Genomic DNA, 24,392 nt, shown 5'->3' on the forward strand with positions numbered 1-24,392 from the left:
GCCTCAAATGTTCACTAGCTGTTTGATCCTGGGGTAAATTACTTAACTTTACTTCATCTGTAAAATAGTGATAATAATAGTACCTATTTTACAAGGTTATTGTGAGGATCAAATGATAAATGTATATTGTATTAAAGTAAATGATAAATGTATATTGCTTGTCAAGCCTTAAAATGCTATAGATGTCTGAACTATTATCATTATTGTTATTTGATTTTTGTGTTTCTGTTTTCTTTTGGTTTTCTCAATTACTAGGTGGTATTGGCTATATGTCATTTATCTTATTTCTGAGTGCAGAACTCCTGCCCCACTTTTTTGGTGCATACCTGTGATTTTATCAATGTGGGGAATTCTCACTGTGGAAACTCCCCCCTTTCTCTCACATTGGCAATTTGTTTATGATTTATGGTCCCAGAGAGTTGCTTGAGGCGCTGAAAAGCTAGGTGACTTGCTTTCACTCCTAGAGCAAGTATGTCAGAGAACGTGTGAGAATTGCTGGTCTTCCTTACTCTAAGCCCATCCGTATATGCAATATCCTTTGCTGCATCTCATATAACTCCTTATTTTAGGTAACTTCATATTTTCAGTAATTGGCTTAATAACTGAAAGCATTAGGGAAAAATCAAGCTTAATATATTACTGAAGAAGACTTTAGGAAACTGTCACTCTTGACATTAATCGTTTTCTCTCTCATGTTCTTTCAGGTAAAGGAGAAGTGGAGTTTAATAAGTTTGTTAAAACTCTGATGAGTAACCCCTCGTTAGGCAAAAGAAAATGTAAGTAAAATCATACTTTATTCTTCTTTGTAAGCCAGACATTTCAAAGTCAACACACATAATTGTAAAAGAATGTAAGGACATTCAAAAGTTACCTCACTATAGTCTTTAAGCAAAAACAAAACAAAACAAACAAAAAAAAAAAAACAAAAATCCCAAAATCTCACTGATTACCTCTGAGATAATTTGGCCCTGTTCCTCTCCAACTCTATTCCTTAATCTTGGAGCTCATTTCAAATTGTGAGAAGTTAAAACCTACACCTATTAATTTTCTTACCTCCTAGCCCAGGGGTGGGAGACCACATGGGCGCTCAGGGCTGCACTTGAGGACCTAGAGTGCCATATGAAGCCTTGAGGCCGTAGGTTCCCCACCATCCCTGCTAGCCATTCCTGGTGGGGACTATAGCAAAGATAAAGAGCGGAGGAGAAGAGGGTATTCAGAAACAAGGTGGGCTCAGTGTTAATTGGTGGATGAACTGGGACCTGTTTTAAATTTGAGAATCTAATGCCATCTAGTGGGGAAATGATCTGCTGTCTTCCAATATTTGAAGGAAGGCCCGTAATGTGGAAATGGGATAAGACTCACTGTTTGGTGTCAGACTGGAGAACTAGATTGAGTGGATAAAAATGACAGGAAAGTAGGTTTTGGCTCAGTTTAAAGAAGAATTTCCTAATACTTAGAGTTGTCTGGAAATGGAATGTGCTGCCTTTTAAGATAGAAAGTCTGTCATTGGAGGAAATCAAGGACAGGTTAGAGACCATCAACCTGTCATGGATATTGGAGTCGGAGGATCTGGGTTCTAATTCTGCCTCTGTCATAATCATGGGCAAATCACTTAACTTCTCTGTGACTTAGTTTCCTCATCTGTTAAATGCGGTAGTTGGTCTGATTGAACTAGGTTTCTTATTGTTCCACATCTATAACCCTGTGTTATTCACGGGGTTGATTGTTCAGGTAGGGGGCTAGACTAGATGATCTTTACCAACACCAGGATCCTATGATATTGATATACATATTGATACTGTGGATAGGACTTTTAATTTTTAGGCCTATCCCTAAATTATTCTACAATCAGGTTACAAGTTTCATAATCTTTTGTGAGACAGGTTTTTGAATAACATTTAAAATGAGGTTAGTAAAATCTTCATACCACATTGAGAGAAGTTGTATTTTTAGACTTTCAACTCAACATCCTCCTTGCTTGTCCTGGCACATGGTCTTTCATCTCCTATCTCCAAGCGTTTTCATTTTCACTGGCCTGGAATACAGGATAAATTAGGGATAGTCTCAGAGGAAAGGCAATGCATACACACACATACACATATACTCATACTCATACATATATGTATATAAACATATGTATGTATATAAGTGTATCCTGTGTATGTATATATTTGGATGCATGTATATGTATATCGATATCAATATATGTTCAGTTCTCTGTGTGTTTGTACATACTTATTTGCCTGTTGTTTCCCTTATTAGACTGTGAGCTCCTTGAGGGCAAGGCCTGTTTTTTACCTTTCTTTTTATCCCCAGAGCTTAGCATGGTGCCTGGCACATTAGTAGTCATTTAATTATTGCTAGTTGACTGACTAACTCAAAGATAGGAAACATTGTTAATCTATGGTTACATCTTTGAATGTAGTTGAGGGTAAGGCCTGGGTTGTTATTTCCATTTCACACATTGGGAAACTAAGGTTTGAAGAGTTTAACTGAATCAGGAAACCTTGGATTAAAAATCTTGCCTTTGATATTTACTAACAATGTGACCTTGGGCAAATCGCTTAATTTTTCTGACTCTCATTTTTCTCATTTGTAGAATAAAAAGGCATAAGGTATGATAATATTAGGGATAATTAATAGCTGCAGTACGTATTTCACAATCATGGGATTGTGAGTTGTGAGACTCAAAAGAGAAAATGTAGCTGAAGTGCTTTGCAAAAATTGAAGTTCTATGTAAGTGACAGCTAATATGATTATCTACTTCTTATGTTTTTCAATGGTCCTCAGATAGAAACAGTACTGGGACAAATCATTACCCCATTATTATTCCTTTATACTTAATATTCTGTGGACTGTTGTGCAAGGAGACAAGATCCCTGCCTTTTGTATTTAAATAAAAGTACTAGGATGTAAGTTCATCCTCCATAGTCTCACTGTAAGCATCCCTACCACAACCCTGGTCCAGTAGCAGACAGGATGACATGAATGATACAGATCTTCTGTCACTGTATGATTTTGACCTTCTCTGTTAGGTCTCTTTATTTCAAAAACTTTTTATTCTACATAACTTAGAGATTGTGAGGATTTAATATGGGTGACATATTTTAAAAACTTTATTCTTAAATTTTTATGAATCACTGTTATGTCCGAGTGATTGTGGACAACAGTATGGTATATGATGCTTTAATTCTAGTTAACTTTATTGGTTGAGTTCTTTAGGGATATTTTAAGGCCCATATTTACAGAACAGAGATTTGTCTTATCAATCCATGAGAGACAGTGAGTTGGTCATGTATATCATTCTAGCTACCAGGTCATATCTTGCTAGGTATTTTGTAGATGCTAAATTATTATAGTTAGCTTTGATATATTGCACAGTCCCTGCTATTTCCTTTTATAACCCAAATTGAATCACTAAGTCACAGCTCTATAAGAATATTCCTTCTATAATTTCTGGTAACAATGATCTGGCACTTAATTACCATCATAATTCCTTCCCATTCTACAAACAAATCTTCATGACTCAGTCTTTTTTTTTTTTACTAATTTCTTTTATTTTTTATTAATTTCTTTTGATTTATCAATAATCACTTCCATATGCTTTTGAGTTTAAAATTTTTCTCCCCCTTCCTCCCCACCACCCTCCCCAAGATGGCGCACAATCTGATATAGGCTATACATTCACATTCATATTAAACATATTTTCACATTAGTGATGTTGTAAGTAAAAATTAAAACCAATAGGACGAACCATCAGAAAGAGGAAACAAAATTCAACAGAAGAGAAAAAAAATAGCAATTCAACTTCCATAGTTCTTTCTTTGGATGTGGATAGCATTTTCCATCACAAAGCCTCTGGAGACATCTTAGATCCTTGTATTGCTGGGAAGGGTTAAATTTATCAATATTAGTCATCACACAACGTGGCTGTTATTGTGTACAACGTTCTCTTGGTTCTGCTCGCTTCATTCAGCATCAGACCATACAAGCCTTTCCAGGTTTTTCTGAAGTCAGCCTGTTCATCATTTCTTATAGCACAATAGTATTCCATCACATTCATATACTACAGCCTGCTCAGCCATTCCCCAATTGATGGGCATCCTCTCAATTTCCAATTCTTTGCCACCACAAAAAGAGCTGCTATGAATGTTTTTGTATATGTGCGTCCTTTTCCCATTTGTATGATCTCTTTGGGATATAGCCCTAGAAGTGCTATTGCTGGGTCAAAGGGTACGCACATTTTTATAGCCCTTTGGGCATAGTTCCAAATTGCTCTCTAAAATGGTTAGATCATTTCACAACTCCACCAATAATGCATTAGTGTTCCAATTTTCCCACATCTTCTCCAACATTTATCATTTTCCTGTTTCGTCATGTTGGCCAATCTGATGGGTGTGATGTGGTACCTCAGAGTTGTTTTGATTTGCATTTCTCTAATCAGTAGTGATTTAGAGCATTTTTTTCATATGATTATAGATGGCTTTAATTTCTTCATCTAAGAACTGTCTGTTCGTATCCTTTGACTATATATCAATTGGGGAATGGCTTGTATTCTTATAAATTTGACTTAATTCTCCATATATTTTAGAAATGAGGCCCTTATCAGAGAGACTGGTTGTAAAAATTCTTTCCCAATTTTCTACTTTCCTTCTAATCTTAGTTGCATTGGCTTTGTTTGTGCAAAAACTTTTCAATTTAATGTAATCAAAATTATCCATTTTGCCTTTTGTAATATTCTCTATCTCCTGTTTGGTCATGAATTATTCTGTTCTCCATAGATCTGATAGATAAACTATTCCTTGCTCTCCCAGTTTGCTTATAGTATCAGCCTTTATATCTAAATCATGAACCCATTTTGACTTTATTTTGGTATATGGTATGAGATTTTGGTCTATGCCTAGTTTCTGCCATACTCTTTTCCAGTTTTCCGAGCAGTTTTTTTCAAAGAGTGGGTTCTTATTCCAGAAGCTGGGGTCTTTGGGTTTATTGAATAATAGATTGCTATAGTCATTGACTACTGTGTCTTGAATATTTAACCTATTCCACTGATCCACCACTCTATTTCTTAGCCAGTACTAAGCAGTTTTGATGATTGCTGCTTTATAATACAATTTAAGATATGGAATGGCTAGGCCACCTTCCCCTGCATTTCTTTTCATTAGTTCCCTTGATATTCTGGACCTTTTGTTCTTCCAAATGAATCTTGTTATTATTTTTTCTAACTCTATAAAAATAATTTTTGGTAGTTTGATTGGTATGGCACTGAACGAGTAAATTAGCTTAGGTAGAATTGTCATTCTTATTATATTAGCTCAGCCTACCCATGAGCAACTGATGTTTTTCCAATTATTTAGATCTGACTATTTGCGTGAAGAGTGTTTTGTAATTGTGTTCATAGAGTTGCTGGGTTTGTTTCGGGAGGTAGACTCCTAAATATTTTATACTGTCTACAGTAAGTTTAAATGAATTTTCTCTTTCTATCTCTTGCTGTTGGGCTTTGTTGGTAATATATAGAAATGCCGATGATTTATGTGGGTTTATTTTATAGCCTGCAACTTTGCTAAAGTTGTTTATTATTTCAAGTAGTTTTTTACTGGATTCTGTAGGATTCTCTAAGTATAACATCATGTCATCTGCAAAGAGTGATAGCTTTGTTTCCTCTTTGTCTATTCTAATACCTTCAATTTCTTTTTCTTCTCTTATTGCTAAAGCTAATGTTTCCAGTACGATATTGAATAACTGGTGATAATGGACATCCTTGTTTCACCCCCGATCTTATTGGAAATGCTTCTAGCTTGTCCCCATTACAAATTATGCTTGCTGAAGGTTTTAGATAGATGCTATTTATTATTTTAAGGAAGACTTCATTTATACCTGTGCTCTCTAGTGTTTTTAATAGGAATGGGTGTTGTATTTTGTCAAAAGCTTCTTCTGCATCTATTGAGATGATCATGTGCTAGTTTTGGTATTGATATGATGAATTATGCTGATAGTTTTCCTAATATTGAACCAGTCCTGCATTCCTGGTATAAATCCTACCTGGTCATAGTGTATTATTCTTGTGATAAGTTGCTGTAATCTATTGGCTAATATTTTGTTTAAAATTTTTGCATCTATATTCATTAGAGAAATTTTCTTTCTCTGTTTTGATTCTTCCTGGTATCAGCACCATATTTGTATCATAAAAAGAATTTGCTAAGACTCCTTCTTCACCTATTTTCTCAAATAGTCTATATAGTATTGGAGTTAACTGTTCTTTAAATGTTTGATAGAATTTGCATGTAAATCCATCTGGCCCTGGAGATTTTTTCCTAGGGAGTTCATCAATGGCTTGTTCAATTTCTTTTTCTGAGATGGGGTTGTTTAAGTATTTTACTTCCTCTTCTGTTAATCTGGGCAATTTATATTTTTGTAAATATGTATCCATTTCACTAAGATTGTCAAATTTGTTGGCATATATAGTTGGGCAAAATAATTCCTAATTATTGTTTTAATTTCCTCTTCCTTGGTGGTAGCTTCACCCTTTTCATTCTTGATACTAGTAATTTGGTTTTCTTCTTTCTTTTTTTAATTAAATTAACCAAAGGTTTATCTATTTTATAGGTTTTTCATAAAACCAGCTCTTAGTTTTATGTGTTAGTTCAATAGTTTTCTTAATTTCAATTTTCTTAATTTTTCCTTTGGTTTTCAATATTTCTAATTTGGTATTTAATCGAGGATTTTTATTTGTTCTTTTTCTAGTTTTTTTTTAGTTGTATGCCCAATTTATTGATCTCCTCTTTTTCTATTTTATTTATGTAAGCATTTAGAGATATAAAACTTCCCCTAAGAACTGCTTTTACTGCGTCCCATAAGTTTTGGTATGTTGTCTCATTATTGTCATTCCCTTGAATGAAATTATTGATTGTTTCTATGATTTGTTGTTTGACCCAATCATTTTTTAGGATTAGACTATTTAGTTTCCAATTGTTTTTTAGTCTATATTTCCATGGCCCTTTATTACATATAATTTTTATTGCATCATGATCTGAAAAGGATGCATTTAATATTTCTGCCTTTCTGCACTGGATTGTGAGGTTTTTATGCCCTAGTATATGGTCAATTTTTGTGTATGTGCCATGTTCCGCCGAGAAAAAAGTATCTTCCTTTCTATCTCCATTCAGTTTTCTCTAGAGGTCTATCATAACTAACTTTTCTAATATTCTATTCACCTCCTTAACTTCTTTCTTGTTTATTTTGTGGTTAGGTTTATCTACTTCAGAGAGGGGGAGGTTGAGGTCCCCCACTAGTATAGTTGTGCTGTCTGTTTCTTCCTGTAACTCCCTGAACTTCTCCTCTAAGAATTTGGATGCTATACCATTTGGTGCATATATGTTCAATTTTTGATCAATTTTTTCTTTTGCTTTGTCTGAGATCAGGATTGCTACCTCTGCTTTTTTTACTTCAGCTGAAGCATAATATATTCTGCTCCAGCTTTTTACCTTTACCCTGTATGCGTCACTCTTTTTCAAATGTGTTTCCTGTAAACAACATATTGTAGGATTATGGTTTTTAATCCATTCTGCTATCCGCTTCTGTTTTATGGGAGAGTTCATCCCATTCACATTCACAGTTACGATTACTATCTGTCTTTTTCTCTATCCTTTCCCCCCTCTCCGTTTATGCTTTTCTTTCTCCTTCCCTGCCCCCACTAGTGTTTTGCTTTTGACCACCGCCTCCTTCAGTCCACCTCCCTTCCTATTATCCCTTTCCCTTTTCTTCCCCTTTACCCTTATTGCTTCTTCCCTCCTTTCCATCCCTCCTCCCTTTTCTTTCCTCTTTTCCCTCCTACTACCTATATGACAAGTTAGATTTCTATACCTAACTGATTATGTTATTCCCTTCCTGAGCCAAATCTGATGAGAGTAAGTTTCAAACAATGCTCATCCCCCTCCCTTCTTTCCTTCTGCTGTAATAGATTTTTGTGTCTTTTCCTGTAATGTAATTTACCCTTGTCTGCCCCCTCCTTTCTCAGTACATTTTCTTAGATCAGATTAATCTACTTACTTGGATCCATTTAACCCACTTGATTAGATTTTTTTTTTATCATTACATCAAAGTCAACTTATATCCACCCCCTTTATGTATACTCCTTTAACATGGTGTAATAACAATACAGTTCCAAAGAGTTACAAGTGTCATCTTCCCTTGTAGGGATGTAAACAGTTTGCCCTTATTAACAACATATTGTATCTTTCTGTCCCATTTACCTTTTTATGTCTCTCTTGAATCTTGTACTTGAAGATCAAATTTTTTTCTTGAGCTCTGGTCTTTTTATCAGGAAGGTTTGGAAGTCCCCTATTTCATTGAATATCCATCTCCTCCCCTGAAAAATCACGCTCATTTTTGCTGGGTAGTTGATCCTTCGCTGCAATCCAAGCTCCTTTGCCTTACGAAATATCATGTTCCATGCCCTATGGTCTTTTAATGTAGAAGCTGCAAGGTCTTGTGTAATCCTGACTGTGGTTCCATGATATTTAAATTGTTTCTTTCTGCCTGCTTGCAGTATTTTCTCTTGAATCTGGTAATTTTGGAATTTAGCTATTATATTCCTTAGCATTTTCAATTTGGGATTTCTTTCAGGTGGGGAGCAGTGGATTCTTTCTGTAGTTATTTTACCTTCTGGTTCTAGGACTTCAGGGCAGTATTCCTTTATGATTTCCTGAAAGATACTGTCCAGGCTCTTTTTTTCATCATGATTTTCAGGTAGGCCAATAATTTTTAAATTGTTTCCCCTGGATCGATTTTCCAGGTCAGTTGTTTTACCCATGAGGTATTTTACATTTTCATCTATTTTTTCATTTTTTTGTTTCTGTCTGACTGATTCTTGCTCTCTCATAGAGTCATTAGTTTCCATTTGTTCAATTCTAATTTTTAACATATTGTTTTCTTCTGTCAGATTTTGTACTTTCTTCTCCAATTGGCCAATTGTATTTTTAAGGGATTTGTTTTCTTCAGTGTACTTTTTTTCCAGTTGGCCAATTGTGTTTTTTAGGGACTTGTTTTCTTCAGTGTACTTCTTTTCCAATTGGCCAATTGTATTTTTTAAGGACTCCTCTACCTCTCTCATTTGACTTAAAATCTTTCTTGAGCTCTTCTAAGAAGGCTTTTTGGGTTTCAGACCAGTTCATATTTCCTTTTGATGTTGCAGATGTGGGTTTGTTGACAATATTGTCCTCTTCAGAATTTCTGTCTTGATCTTCACTCTTTTCATAATATGAATCTATCATACGTTTCTTTTTACTCATGGTGTTTCTTTATTCCCTGGCCTTTACAGAGATTAAACTCTCCTGCTGGGGAGCAGAGGGAACTGACCCAAGCTTCTTGTGTTGGGAACCTAGGTCTTGGTCACTGGCTTCATGTGCTGGGGCCTCTTATGTTGGCAATTGGAGGCTATAGGGTTCTGGCAGCTTATCTGGTGTTGGGCTAGAATCAGCAAGGCTGGGACTTTCAGGCAAATCTAGGTTGCCTGCTTTTCCTTTCCTTTAGCTTTGTTCAACTCCTTTTAGATGGGCGCTGCAGGGTGTTTATCTGCCTGGGGCCCCTTGCAGTGCTACCTCCCTTAGTTCTACTGAGACACTGGGAGACTCCTTTGCTGTAGAATGCCGAGGCACATGGTGGTTTTCTGAGGTGGTTTCCACCGGTTCCCCACCCTCACTGAGGCACTTGGAGGTCCAGCTGTTGGTGTTTGCCTGTTCGACCACCTGGGCTTTGGGATCTCCTCCTGGTTGGCAGTTGGAGGCTGCAGAGTTCTGATAGCTTACCTGGTGTTGGGCTGGAATCAGCAAGGCTGGAACTTTCAGGCAACTCTAAGTTGCTTTCTTCAGTTCCTTTCAGATGAATGCTGCAGGGTGCTTATCCGCCTGGGGCCCTTTGTAGTGCTGCTTCCCTTATTTTTGCTGAGGCACTGGGAGACCCGTTTGCTGTAGAATGCCGAGGCACCAGAATCTCCTCCTGGTGTGCTAAAGTGGGTCTTTCCACTAGCTGGCTGGGTGACTCTCATTCTGTGCTGCTCCCCTTCCCCCATGGTAAGAGGGGCCTTTCCCTTTAATCCCTCTAGCTACCTGGGCTACTGCACAGCTGCACCCCATCTTTCTTCTGGTTCAGCTTTTCCAGTGTTTTTTCTGGGGTGATATTTTCTGGGTTTTCTGAGGTTGATAGGGGAGGGTGAGAGCGACTACCTTTTTACTCCGCCATCTTGGCTCCTGGAAGCGGAAGTCCATGACTCAGTCTTTTGTTTAATGCTTCTTTGTTAACATATTGTTGGTTCAATTCATATGGATGTCATCCATGGAAGGCATTTTAATTCCATTGTTGGAGCTTTGCCATTTCGTATGTGTACCTGTTATTAGCCTTTACCGTTACTTGGTTAAGTGATATTTGCTTATTCCAAAAGTGTTCGTCCAAGTTTTTGTCCTGTTTATCATGGTCTCTAATAATACTGGTCAATCCTCTTCCACCTTTATGGAGAGGTACCCTTGGAGCTGAGGGTACTGTTGACAAAAAACCAACCCACCAGCCAACCAAACCCGGTATGAAAATTTTGCTTTTAATTGTTAAGATCCATTTCCAATTTTGTTATGATATAGTATTGGTACATAATGAAAGTATATTTGATCCAATTCATGTACACTTATTTTCCACACCAAAGCATTTCCAACATGTGGCATACTGGTATTTCTGACTTGTTTTGATGTCTTTTACTTCATTGTAGTATCAGAACACTATTCACTATGCAATTCTTTGCGTCAAACTGATCATAATTACAGTTTTTAGTAAGGCCAGCCTTTAAATCTATGTTGCTCTATCTGTTTCTTAGATTCATAGGAATTGTTTTTATCCCTCTGACTGGGGTGCTAATCCAGTCAATGGTTTTGTCAGAATCTAACTGGCTAGTGTTGTTCAGGGTCTCATGGAAGGAATACAGTCTTTGACCTACCATCTTCACAACATGGATGTTAGGTTGAGCTTTGAGGGTGATGTTATTATTATCATCATCATCAAACTTATTCTCATCCTTTCTGAAGGGGTTCAGATTGAAATAGTCTTGGGACAACTCTCTATTCTGTTCAATTATTCTTTTATATTTAATGTTCTATGGACCATTGCACAGGTGGATAAAATAATTGTTTTTTGTAGTTTAATAAGAGCATTATAAGCTTAGTCTCTGTAGGCTCACTGTAAGTATACTCAGTACAACTTCATACCAGACAGGCCAATATTGTTATTATTATTATTTGCCCCTAAGTGGCACATTAATCATATTCCCCTCTGAGCAAGGGGTCATTTGTAAAGCAGGACTGTGTGTATAAGTCAGGTCTATACAGGTTGGTTAAATTGGACCTAAGATCTGACTATTTTAGGTGCCCCATTATTCTGAGGCCATGTTAACAATGAGAGGAGCAAGATGTGTATTCCTGCATTCTTTTTTTTCCAACTTTATTTTTTTATTAATTTCTTTTGATTTATCAACAATCACTTCCATTAGCTTTTGAGGTTTAAATTTTTCTCCCTTCCCCCCTCCCCAAGACAGCACGCAATCTAATGTAGGCTATACATATACATTCTTATTAAACATATTTTTACATTAGTGATGTTATAAGTAAGAATTAGAACTAATAAGAGGAACCACCAGAAAGAGGAAACAAAACACATCAGAAGGAAAAAAATAGCAAATAGTATGCTTTGATCTGCATTCAGACTGCATAGTTCTTTCTTTGGATGTGGATAGCATTTTCCATTATGAGGCTTTTGGAGATGTCTGAGATCCCTGCATTGCTGAGAAGGGCTAAGTCTATCAAAGTCAGTTATCACTCAATGTGGCTGTTACTGTGTACAACGTTCTCCTGGTTCTGCTCACTTCACTCAGCATCAAACCATACAAGTCTTTCCAGGTTTATCTGAAGTCTGTCTGTTCATCATTTCTTATAACACAATAGTATTCCATTATATTCATATATCACATTCACAATTATGATAACTGTCTTTCTCTCCATCCTTTTCCCCATTTATGCTTTTCTTTGTCCTTTTTCCTTTTCCCTCCTCACTAATGTTTTGCTTTTGACCTCAGTCCCACCTCCCTTCTATTAGCCCCCTCCCTTTTCTTTCCCCTTTTTCCTCCTCCTGCCTATAGGGCATGTTAGATTTCTATACCTAACTGATTATGTTATTCCCTTCTTAAGCCAAATCTGATGATGCCTATAAATATACCATTGAGGCACATTTCACTAGATAGGCTGGTGTTGTCAGATCTGGCCATATTTGTTACAGATATAGACTGATACAGAGTGAAAGCTGGTTTATCTTACGCTCTACCAGTTGTCTAAGCATTTATGTGTATCTGTGATACATTGGTTACAATAATGGCCTTGAGCTACTAAAATTCCTGAAGCGCCTTTTGAATAATTTAAAAAAAGATAAAATTCTGTTCAGTGTAATCTTAATATTATTCATTAGAGCCTATTTATTTGAAAAATGGTACTTTATAAATGGAAAAGTGATAACTCTAATGGAAAATTTTGCCAAATAGAAATACTTTATTTGCTGATGATGACTGATAAAAATTAAATGTATTAAGTTCCTGAATCAACACAATGTGAATGAACATTTCCCCTCCTCTAAATCCACAGCAATAGAAGAAAGTCTTGAAAAAGTGGAGAAATTTAAGGGCAACAAGGCTTCAGTGCACGATTTGTGGGACACTCTGCACACATTAGACCCTGATTTGACGGAAAAGGAATTCCAAGAGGCACTGAAGGCAGTGCCAAAAGATGGTTGGTATTTTAAATATAAAGTCATTCAGTAAACATTTACTCGGTGCCTGCTATGTGCTCATGCTTAGAATTACCATGAGTAAAAGAGGAGAACCAGGGACCAAAGTTCCAAAGACTTTCCTATCTTGGCAGACTCAGGGCTAGATTCTATAAAGCAGGGTCATCTTATAGCCTAATTTAGTGGGAAGAGCTAGAAATACCCTGACCAGGAAGACCCCCTTCTTTGGAGAGCTTTCCCATTAGCTGTCCAGCTTCCCCTCCCACCAAACCTAAGAAGTTAATCTGTAAGCTAAAATCAGAAGTCAACGAGATAGTGAGAAGTCAATGCCAAGTACACCCATGGTACAATAGATAGGGTGATGGACATAGAATCAGGAAGTCCTGAGTATTGTCTCATGGGCGAGGGTCTAAACCTCACCTTTCTCAGCCTTAGTCTCCTCATCTATAAAATGGGGTTAATAAGAGCACCTACCTCACAGATTGTTGTGAGAATCAAATTAGATAACATAAATAAAGCACTTTGTGAACCTTAAAGCACTATATAAATAATAGCTATTATTGTTATTTCCCTAATAAATCTTACTCTCATTGTTTCTGAAGTTCTCTTAGTTAGGTTGACTTTGTTCTCTGGTATTCCTAACTTTAGCTTGGAATTTTGTTCTTTATCTTCTGTGTTCCTGACACCCCTGTCTGTTTACAATCCCAGACTGGTAACCTGACTTCATTTTTAATCAGAACAACTCAGAACAGTATCTGAGCTCTTTCTCATGATGAAATGTAGAATGAAGGAGATAAAATATTCAGAGTAATAATTGATATTTTTGAATGGACAAGTAATGGGCTTAAACAAGTTAAATGAATCAAGAACAGAAATGAGTCAGAGAACCAAAGAGCTGGAAACAATCTCTAAAGATCATCTGATCTAACCTCCCTAGCCTCTTCAGATAGGTGAAAGGCTAAACCAAAACTGATGATTGTTTCTCTTATTTAAAAAAAAAAAGATTAACTCAATAATCACCACTAGGTATATAATTAAACATATGAAAACAAGGAATAAAATCTACATATGTTCTTGGTATTTAACGAAATGAATAAGTATAACAAATAAGCAAAGAAGATGCTTTCATTCTATATTTCTTTCCAGGCATATCTGAGGTTCTATCTTTTCTCTTCCCTCCCGTTCTCTTCTTCTCCTTCTCCTCATTATTCTCCTTCCCTCTGCCTATTCCATTTTCTTTTCATTTCCTTTTGTTTTTTTCCTCTTCTTTTACTTTCCTTCAAGAATATATTTGTCAATGTGAATACAGTTCTGGTTCTGATGACTTTGCTTTATATCACTTCATAGGTCTTTCCATATTTACTGATCTGTTTTACGTTCCTTATTTTTAATGACCATAATATGCAATATAAAATGTAGCTAAAATATAATATTTGGACAGAGAGGGGTTCTTCTCATTTTTCTATTACAAAATAAGTAGCTATGAATAATGTTTATTTTTCCAAATAGTCTTTTTTTTCTAATGCTACTTTGGGATAAATCCTAAAAGTAGAAATTGTTTTCTCAAAAGGTATAGACATTGCCTGGCACATGTGTAGGTGCTTAATAAATGCTTGTTGATTTATTGATTTCTCTGTGACTCATATGGTGTATTGCCATATTGTTCTCCAAAATGTTTGTACCAGTTATAGTCCCTTCAGCATTATTTTAAGTGTGCCTACAGTATATGTTCAATCATTTTTTCAGTTTTTGCCATTCTAATGGGAAATACCTTAAAATTGTTTTGATTTGTATTTCCCTTATTGTTAGGGAATTTTTCTTTCTTCTTACTAAAGATTATTAAAGCAAGGCAATTTCATAGCTTCCCTCATCCAAGGAACTAAAATTCTTCTACCTAGGAAAACTTCTAAGACAATCACAGATCACTCCAGGATTCATGGCTTTCTGTGAGCTGTTCCTCCTAACTTCACTCCAAAATTATAGTTCAGTTTGGTTGGAGAAGGAATGTTTTATTACCCTTTTCTTTTATTATCCATTCTCACATGACATATTTTGACATCACAGTCATCCCACAGAAACAGATAATATATGAAAAGTGCTTTGTAAACATTAAGACATTATATAAAGGTTAGTTAGTTAGTTAGTTAGTTAGTAGTAGTAGTAGTATTCTTTGGTCATATAAAATTTGAAAAAAGTAATCTGGTTTTGCTGACTAACTTTATTGCTCATTAATGACATAGAAACCAGTATAATAATATATAATGTCTTCATTATATCCTGACCTTTATTCATTAAGACTGACATATTTAAAATATTTTGTATCCAAAATATTTTATCTTGCAGAAGATAAAAATGTAGATTTTGACGAGTTCTTTCAGGCTCTAGAAGATACAAGACAACAAGCACAGGAAACTATAAGTAAGAAATGGATAAATGGTGATGCGATACAAATTCACTTTTACTGTTTAGAAATGTAGAGTATTATTCTCAGTCAACTCATGTTAGGAATGCAGACGAATATAGGACAACAGAATTTATGCTTGGCTAATGGTTGGAAGTCTTGACTTGGAATCTAAGAGTTTTTAACAATGAAATGAGAAAGTCCTTTCCCCAGAGAAGCTATGTATTTAGGACTGAATTAGTTTTGAGAATAGTAACTCACATGGATACCTTCTTCCCACCCCCAGACCTTCAGCTATTGGCTTTCTGATTTCCCTAGGGGTGAAGACCCTCTACATATTCATAAGTCTTAAAGTTAGTACCCTGTCCTGTGGCTCAAGATTTGGCATTAGTTTTCCCATGATCCTTTGAACTGCTTCTTTCAGAAACCCATCCCTTATACTGGTTTCTTTAAGAATAACAGAGGTTTAAAAAACACAGGAATAATCAGCTATGAACTTCTATTTTCCCGGTTTTTATGTTACAAGAAAGCATAACTTTTGTTTAGGCAAAAGGACCTCACAGAAGACTGCTTATTTCATAGAAAAAAAAAAGTTAAAAATGTTCAGTTGGCTAAAGAAGGAATGTGCAGATGTTTAGGTTAGAAAAGAAAAGATTTAGTTTGGTTACAACAGCTTTTCCCAGGTATTTGATTCTTATGTTGAAGTGGGATTAGACTTGTTTTTCTTGGCTGTAGGGAGCAAAACTAAGGACAATGGATGGAAATTTCAAAGCCTGACTTATATGCAATATGATGTAAAAACTCTCTTACAATTAGAGCTGCTGTTAGAATATTAGAATAGACTGCCTTGGAAAACATTGGTTTCTGCTCCCTGGAGTTTTTCAAGCAGATGCTGAATGAACACTTGCCATGGATGCTACAGAGGGTTTTTTAATTGGACACAGGTTGACCTGGATGATCTCTTGGTATCCCTTCCAACTCTTAAAAGTCTTTGGTTCTATTAAGGTGTAACTGTGCTAATTGTATTGAGGTCATTGTCGTTAATGCACAAGGGTAATTGATCATATTGGGTTGGGAAACAAAAAATAGTATCCTGAAGGAATGACTATGATCTATGATCCTATAATTCAAGGCAGGCAACTTTTCATAGGATAAAAAGGAAAAATCTGGATTTGGGGCCATTGCTGGAAGAAGAATAAGTCTGGGTGAGTGACAGGAGTGTGGAGGTTATGAGGGAATAATGGGACTTGTCAGTCTGGGGTTGGCTGGTGGGGACTAGCTATCTCTATACAGAAGTTTAGAGCAGGGCACCCCAAAAAGTGATGGAAATGCTGAAGAAGGAAATGGGAGGTTCCAAAATTTCTCTTACTGAACCATTTTGCCCAGTTCTAGCTCCATTAACATGCCTTAAGCATATTTTTAGACAATTTAAACACTACTACAATAACATAGGGAGTGATAGAGCCAAACGTCCTGCAAGGTCAAGTGTATTGTATACTGATGGTCAAATCTAAGACATTTCACATGCATCTGAAGTTATGTCAAAGCTTAGGTAAGCTGTTTACTTGAGGATATCTTTAAGCCTCGTGTTCCTTGCTATTGCCTATATTCACAAGAGATCTTATTTTAGGTTTGAATTAAGTCTGTTTCTTTTTGGCAGGGTCAAAGCAAATAAAGACTTTGATCTTACTGCATTGAAAGAATGAGAATTTGCTACTTTTTTTTTAAGTGAGGCAATTGGGGTTAAGTGACTTACCCAGGGTCACACAGCTAGTACGTGTCAAGTGTTTGGTCTGAGGCCGGATTTGAATTCAGGTCCTCCTGACTTCAGGGCCGGTGCTCTATCCACTGTGCCACCTAGCTGCCCCTGAGAATTTGCTACTATTGGTTCATTTTTATCACCAGAGGAAATGTTGGTAGAGCCCTGGTAAATAAATAAGCATGGGTTCCTGAATGTGATATTACTGAGAATAAACTCATGGCTAGTTTGGCCTTCTTGCCGCAGGTTTCTTCTCTCCCTCCCTCCTTCCCTTCCCCTGGCTACAAAATGTGGTAATTAGACAGGGAATTCCACTTATCAGCCCAGTGGTATGAAAAACACCCTCCTTCCTCTTTTTTTTTTTTAAAGTAAATTTTAAGTTCCCCTCCCAAGTAATTTCCATTTGTTTGCTTCTAGCACCATTTGAAAAAATCTTTGCCTTAAATAAGATCAAAGATGACAAGGTAGCCAAGAAGGACTTGGATTATGTCTTGAAGAGTATGGGTATTATTTTGCCTGAAGAACAGTTGGAAAAATCACTTGTATCTACAGGTGAGTATTTTATTTTTGTAATTTATGATTTTGTGTTATCGATGCATTTAATTTTTTATATCACTAATCCCCTAATATAAACCTCCCCTTATTTCTTTCCCAGCATTGAAAATCTTTATGACTGAGACATTTAAGCAAAAATAACTTATATAGTGACCTTGTCTGACAGTGTTTGCAGCATTCTGCTCCCATGATCCTCTACCTCTCTGTTGAGAGGAGTGAGGTGTTTTCCATTCATTATTCTTTCCCCAAGGCTTCCTTTCATGTTCTTTTGATTTACATGATTAGAATCACTGCACATAATGTCCTCCTGGTTCTACATATTTTATATTGATTTATATAGTTGTTTCCATGTTTCTCTCTAAATCTTCATAGTCCTTATTTTTTAGAAATGGGGATAGGAACTGGACCTGTGATTTTATTGATCTAAGGCATTTCCTTGGTAAGGGAGCTTCCCTTGTCAAAGCAGGTTGAGATTTTCTCTGGAACTTATGATCTTAGAGGGCTATTTGGAATGTTGAGAGCTCAAGTGACTTGCCCACACAGCCAGTATGGAATCAGAGGCAAGATATGAGCCCAGCCAGTCCATTAATATATCCATAATTTCTAACTTTGCCTTTGAGTAATATTGAGTAATTTCCCTCTCTCTTAGCTGAGTTGAGTTATATCACTCCTAATGGGAGTTCTATATATTGTCTGATGTGTTCTAATCTGAGAAACTCCTCTGATTTCTGATTGCTATCCTTTTGGATAAATAGGTTTACTTACTATTCATTATTTGTAATAGTTTTTTTTGTGCTAGCATTTGGTAGGAGGGAGCTAAGCTTTTGACCATAAGCTTGAGGTACTCCCTTCTCTTTAAGGAATAATGATAAGAAGAGTGACTTGAACATAAAAACAATAATACTCCTAAACTTGTAATATTTCCTTAAAGAGGAAGGAATATACAAATCTTATAACCACAAGCTGGGCTCCTTTCTACAAAATGCTAGTTACACAAAAGACCATCACAAATAGTAAATAGCAGTAAACCCATTTACCCAATGAGAAAAAAATGATTATTTCTTTCTTGTATTAATAACTAATTATTGAATCAGGACCAATGATTTTTCCCTTTTTTACTTCTTCATCCAGAAATCAACCAGTATAGGAAATCTCTCTCAAAGACTTTCCCATACTAAAGATCTACATCAAAAACAGTAAAAGAAATTCTAAGTTTAGGCTAATGGATGTATTTCTGTTCATCGTGTTTACTCAAATCGGTCTGGGAAAATGTGGATTCTTCTCCCTTTTGTCAGACAGGTGATATAGAAATTGATGTCTCCGTGACCAAGACATGGGTGATCCAAGTCACGTACCCCAAAGACCCTCATTTTAATAGAGCCCACTTCACATTATAATATTCATTCTCTCTTATTACTTGTTGAACAATGAGAGCTGATTTTCAAAGTGCACTCCTTTTTCAAAAGACCACATAAATATTGAAGTTTCAACAGGTTCAATCTCTTGGCTATCAAAGGGACCATGAGCCTGTTTTTGTTGACTGCTTTCTAGATGTAGTCAATAAAACTGATTTTAATTTACCCAGACACTCTGTCTCTTGGAACTTTTTAAACATCCTACCAATCAGATAAAAAACAAGTTAGAAAGAATATAAAGATTATATACCAGACCATACACAGAGTAAATAGGATTTCCCACTAGAAGTAATACATCTCATACCAGTCAAGGGGAAATTCTTTCTAGGGAGAAAAAACTGGAAATTAGGGCCATATTGTATGAGCTGCTGGGTTTCCCCTCCATGTTGCCAACCAAAGTTTGTTCTTTTTCTCTCTGGTTTCTCCCTGAAGAGAGTTTGGGACTGCATATGTGCTCCCTAAAAGAAAGAAGAATGTCCTTCAAAAGCTTTCATGTCAAATATTCCCTCCCAGCCCTATGCAGGCACACATCATTGAGTCATCATTCTCTTCACCAATGAATGAGAGGATTTTTTTTTCTAATGCAAATGTTTCTGGTTTGAAGCCAGGGTTATCCACTGGTACCAGAAACTCCTGGGTAAAGAAACTCCTTGCACTTGTAGTCTTAGAGCCTTGAGAAGCTCAATGACTTGACCAGGATGACACAACCAGTATGTATCATAGCCAGCTCCTGCTGACTTCAGGGCTGGCTCCCTCTCCATTACTCCAAGGAAAATCTTCTAGTAGCTAAATGAGTAATACCTTGCAATAGCTTACCTTTCTTTACCTTTACCTTTCTCTAAATAAAAGTTTAGAAGTTTGGGTGTTGTGAGTACTGATCTCATTTGCTGTGTATAGTCTGTTGACCTCATTCACCGAACTTTTTTGAACTTCCATTTCCTTGTAATTAGAATCAGAAATGATACGCCTACCTTCCTGGGTTGCTGGGAGTAGCAATAAAACGAGTTTCAAACACTTAATAAATGTAAAATGTCCAGAGAAATTAAAAAAATAATTAAACTTCTCTTTTAATGGTGAATAAATGGACCAATAAATACTTTGTCCATGAATTTTGTTCTGTCCGTCTTTCTCTTTTCTACCTTGCAGATGATGGCTCAGTGAATATCAAAGACTTTGTGTCAACTTTAAGGAGCAGTGACAGTTTCTCCAATTTTGTTGGTAAGAGTTTTGTCAAAATGATTATAGTAGAGTACCAAGCCTGTCGAGTCAGAGTGGTATAGAGGAAGAGTGCTGGACTTGGAGTGAGCATGTCCTGGGTTTGAGTCTTACTTTAGACACTTACTAGCTGTGTGAACCTAACCAACTCATTTCACTTGCCTGAGCCTCAGTTTCCTTTTCTGTCAAATGAGGAGGATAATAATATCTGTCATATTAACCTCAGAGAATTGTTGTGAGAATCAAATGAAGTAACATTTGTAAAGTATGTTGCAAACTTTAAAGAGCTTTATAAATGTCAGTTACTAATGTTATTTGTGCCTGGTAGGTGCTTAAATAAATGCTCATTGGATGAATGACGAGATGAATGGATATGGACTAGATGATAGGATAGTTAGATAGATTTAGAATTGGCTGAATAACCATGTCCAGAGAATAGTCAGATATTTCTTTGGAATGAAATCTCTAGTTAATTGTTACAAGGATCTGTTCTTGGCCCGGTGCTATTTAATGTGTTATTGATGACTTGGATAAAGGTATAGATAGCATGCTTATCAAATTTGCAGATGACACCAATCTGGGAAAAATTAATTTTTTGGATGACAATCAAGATCTCCGAAGTCTCAATGGGATGAGATGTTGGGCCAAATCTATTAAAATGAAATTAAGTGGGAATACGTGCAAGGTCTCTCACTCGAGTTCAAAAAACCAATTTCTCATTCAATCAATCAACAAACATTTGTTAAGCACCTACTGTGGGCTAGGTGCTTGGAGAAGATACAAAGACAAAAGTGATTGTAACTCCTGCTCTTGAGAAGCTTGCAATCTAGTAAGGAGAGCTGAAATATACATAAAGGTATGTGCAACATAGTGAAAAGATAAATTCAGGGGGTGCGTGGGTGGGAATTTATTAGTAGCTTGGAGAATCAAGAAAACCCTCATGTAGAAGGTGGCACTTGAGCTTGAGCCTCAAAAGAAGTTAAGGATTCTAAGAGGTAGAAGTAAGGATGGAGTGATTCTAGGTATGTGCTTGGGGAGGGGGCAGGAAGGAGGGAAGGACACCCAGTACAAAGGTATGGTGATAGGAAATGGAGTGTCATGTGTGAATAAGAAAAGTCAGTTTAACTAGATTGATAGTCTGTATGACAGGGAGCAATGAGTAATGAAAAAGGAAAGGTAAGACTTGGCTTTGAGGGTCAACAGAGAAGTTGGGATTTGATATCCTAAGGGTAGTAGTGAGCCACTAGAGTTTACTGAGGAGGGGAGCAGTGACATTGTCAGACCTGTACTCTAGGAAAAATATTGGGGCAACTGTGTGGAGGATAAATTGAAGAGGGATTTGAGGCAGGGAGATCAGTTAGAAGGCTAATTCAATAATTCAGATGAGAAGTGATAAGGGCATGAACTATGGTGGGGGCTGAGTGAGTGGGCAGAGAGAAAGGGGATCTATGTATAGGAGAGATATTGTGAAAGTAAAGTTGATGATATTTGGTAACTTATTGGATCTATGAGGAGAGAGAGAGAGTCAGGTGTCAAGGATAATACTGAGGCTTTGAGTGACTGAAGGATGCTGCAGTCCCCAGCAGGAATAGGGGACTTCAGAAGAAGGGTAGGTTTTTTGGGGGGAAAGATAATGAATTCTGTTTTAGATATACTGAGTTTAAAATGTCTGTGGGATATCCAGTTTGAAAAATCAAATAGGCAACTGGCAATAGGTAATATGGGACTGGAGCTCAGGAAAGAAGAACTAGCTGTGGATATATAGATCTGAGAGTCATCAGCATAGAGGTGATAATTAAACCTATGGGACTGAGGATGTCACTCAGAGAGAAGAGAGACTTCAAGACAAGAGAGCCTTGATCTGAGACTTGAGGTTACAGTCAGGGTGCTATTAGCATGTGAACATTTTGAAGGCAGGGACTGTTTTTACCTTTCTTTGTATCCCACAGTGTCTATCACATAGTAAATGATTAATAAAAATTTTTTAGTTGATTGATTGATCTGTAAGTCTCTGGTATAATTATCTTACAGAACCTGGTAATTAAAACCCAAGCCCTAATCAGGTGGTCTCTCAGGCTATCAGTTAAGAATAAACATTAAAAGAATACAATATCTAAATAGAACACTGTGACAAAGCCAGTTTTGGTCTGTTAGGATGAAAAGGTATGTTATGTTGTACTATACGTTTGAATGAGAATGGAAATTTACATGGGCACAGAATCATAGAATCCCAGAGCTATTGGGATCTCAGAGGTCCAATTTCTGTCTGAAAAGGAAACCTTCTGCTTACAATACACTCAACAGATAGATCTCAAGCCATTGCTTGAACAACTCCGGTGAGAAGGAAACCTGTGCTTCCCTAAGCTGGTCCATTCCACCATGGGTTAGCTATGAGTGTCTGGAAGTTTTTCCTTGCACCAAGCATAAATTTGCTTCTTTGTATTTTCTAGTCATTATTCTTAGCTCTACAAAACAAATCTAATCCTCTTTCATATAGCAGCCCTTAAGAAAACTGAGGACACAGCTATGTTCTACTCACTACTACCTCAGTCCCCAAGTCTTCTCCAGATTAAATATCCCAGGTTCCTTCAATGGATCTCATTGAGGACAGGGAAAATTGAATTTTTGTCTTTGTATATCCAACACCTAGCATCTGTTGTTCAGTCATTGCAGTCCTGTCTGACTCTTTGTGACCCCGGAGTTTTCTTGGCCATATATTGGAGTGGTTTGCTATTTCCTTCTCCTGCTCATTTTACAGATGAGGAAACTGAGGCAAACAGGGTTAAGTTGGTTGCCCAGGGTTACACACCTAGTAAATGTCTGAGGTCAGATATGAACTCAGGAAGAAGTGTCTTCCTGACTCTAGGCCCAGCACTCAAATCACTGTGCTATCTAGCTGTCCAGTTCCAACACTTGGTATAGTTGGGGCTTCATAAATTATTGTGATTAATTAATTAATAAGGTGTAATCTCTAGGTCCTTCACCTTCCTGATTGCCCCCTCTGAACCTTCTCTAGTTCATCAATGTATTTTTCACAACTGGATACCCCCAAATGAACACAATAGTCCAGATGTGGCCTGACCCAGGGCAGTCAAGACTCAAACACTTCTCTCTTAATCCCATCTAAGTTCATGTTAGCTATTTTGCCTCCAATATTGCATTGTTTACACAGGTTGAGCATGCTATCCACTAAAACTTCAGACACTTTTACAAACTTTCTAGTCCTGACTCCCTAAAACCTTTTCTTCTTTCCTCAACTCCCCATAATATCTTTTCCTCCAATTTGACAGCTGATGATCTTGTTTCCTTTATTGATTAAATAAAGACCATTCACCATTCCTTTTTCTCTTCTTGCCTTCTCTCCATCTCACAACATGTTGACATAATGTCCCACCCCCTTGTACCTCCAGTCCATGATGAGGTGGTTCTTCTTTCCAAGGTCAATGTGAATTTGATTCCCATCCCTTTCTGACTTCTCCTATAGATTGTTTCCTTAGTTATCTCCTGTCTCTAATCATCCATCTCTCCCTATTCACTGGTTCCTTGTGGCTTTCTACAAAAAAGTTCCGGTCTTCCCCATCCTTAAAAAGCCCTCACTAGATTCTTTTTGTTGTTTAGTCATTTTTTCAGTCTTGTGTGATTCTTCATGATCCTATTTGGGGTTTCCTTGGCAAAGATACTGGAGTGGTTTGCCATTTCCTTCTCCAGCTCATTTTACAGAGGAGGAAACTGAAGCAAGTAGAGTGAAGTGACTTGCTCAGAGTCACTCAGATAGTAAGTGTCTAAGGCCAGATTTGAACTTAAAAAGATGAGTCTTCCTAACTTCAGATCTAGCACTCTATTCAATGTACCACCTAGCTGCCCCAGCTAGACCCTACCATCCACTCAAACTGTCACCCTCTAACTTTCCTCCTTTTCTTAGGCTCTTAGAAAAATTGCCTTCCTCTCCTATCACTCTCTTCTCAACTATTTGCTATTTGACTTTTGATATTATTACTCAATTGAAACTGCTCTCTTCAAAGCTGCCAAAAATTTATGTTCATTTCCAAGTCTGAGGACTGTCCTTAATCCTCATCCTCCACGACCTCTCTGCACCATTTGACCCTGTTACTTAATTTCACATGCTTGAGACTGTCTCTTTTCTTTCTTTTGTTTCTCCTGTTGGAGTCCTGGGTCCCAGAGGCAGAGTACAAGTCCCAGGGATGGGTAGGCTAGAGGGCAAGCAGCATGGTTT

At 36.9% G+C, this 24,392-nt stretch overlaps 1 protein-coding gene across 1 annotated transcript in view; it reads left to right on the forward strand.

Annotated features, from left to right (window-relative positions):
* The window catches only part of EFCAB13 (EF-hand calcium binding domain 13), a 180,397-nt gene that overhangs the window by 37,430 nt on the left and 118,575 nt on the right, over positions 1-24,392 (forward strand). Inside the window, exons 10-14 of the mRNA XM_027872969.1 lie at positions 705-776; positions 12,672-12,815; positions 15,157-15,231; positions 17,391-17,525; positions 20,090-20,161. Of these exons, the coding sequence (XP_027728770.1) occupies positions 705-776; positions 12,672-12,815; positions 15,157-15,231; positions 17,391-17,525; positions 20,090-20,161 (498 nt within the window). The remainder of the gene's footprint in view (positions 1-704; positions 777-12,671; positions 12,816-15,156; positions 15,232-17,390; positions 17,526-20,089; positions 20,162-24,392) is intronic.

This window comes from Vombatus ursinus, unplaced genomic scaffold (genome assembly GCF_900497805.2).
Source record: "Vombatus ursinus unplaced genomic scaffold, bare-nosed wombat genome assembly UNPS02014801.1, whole genome shotgun sequence".
NCBI classification, from domain to species: domain Eukaryota; kingdom Metazoa; phylum Chordata; class Mammalia; order Diprotodontia; family Vombatidae; genus Vombatus; species Vombatus ursinus.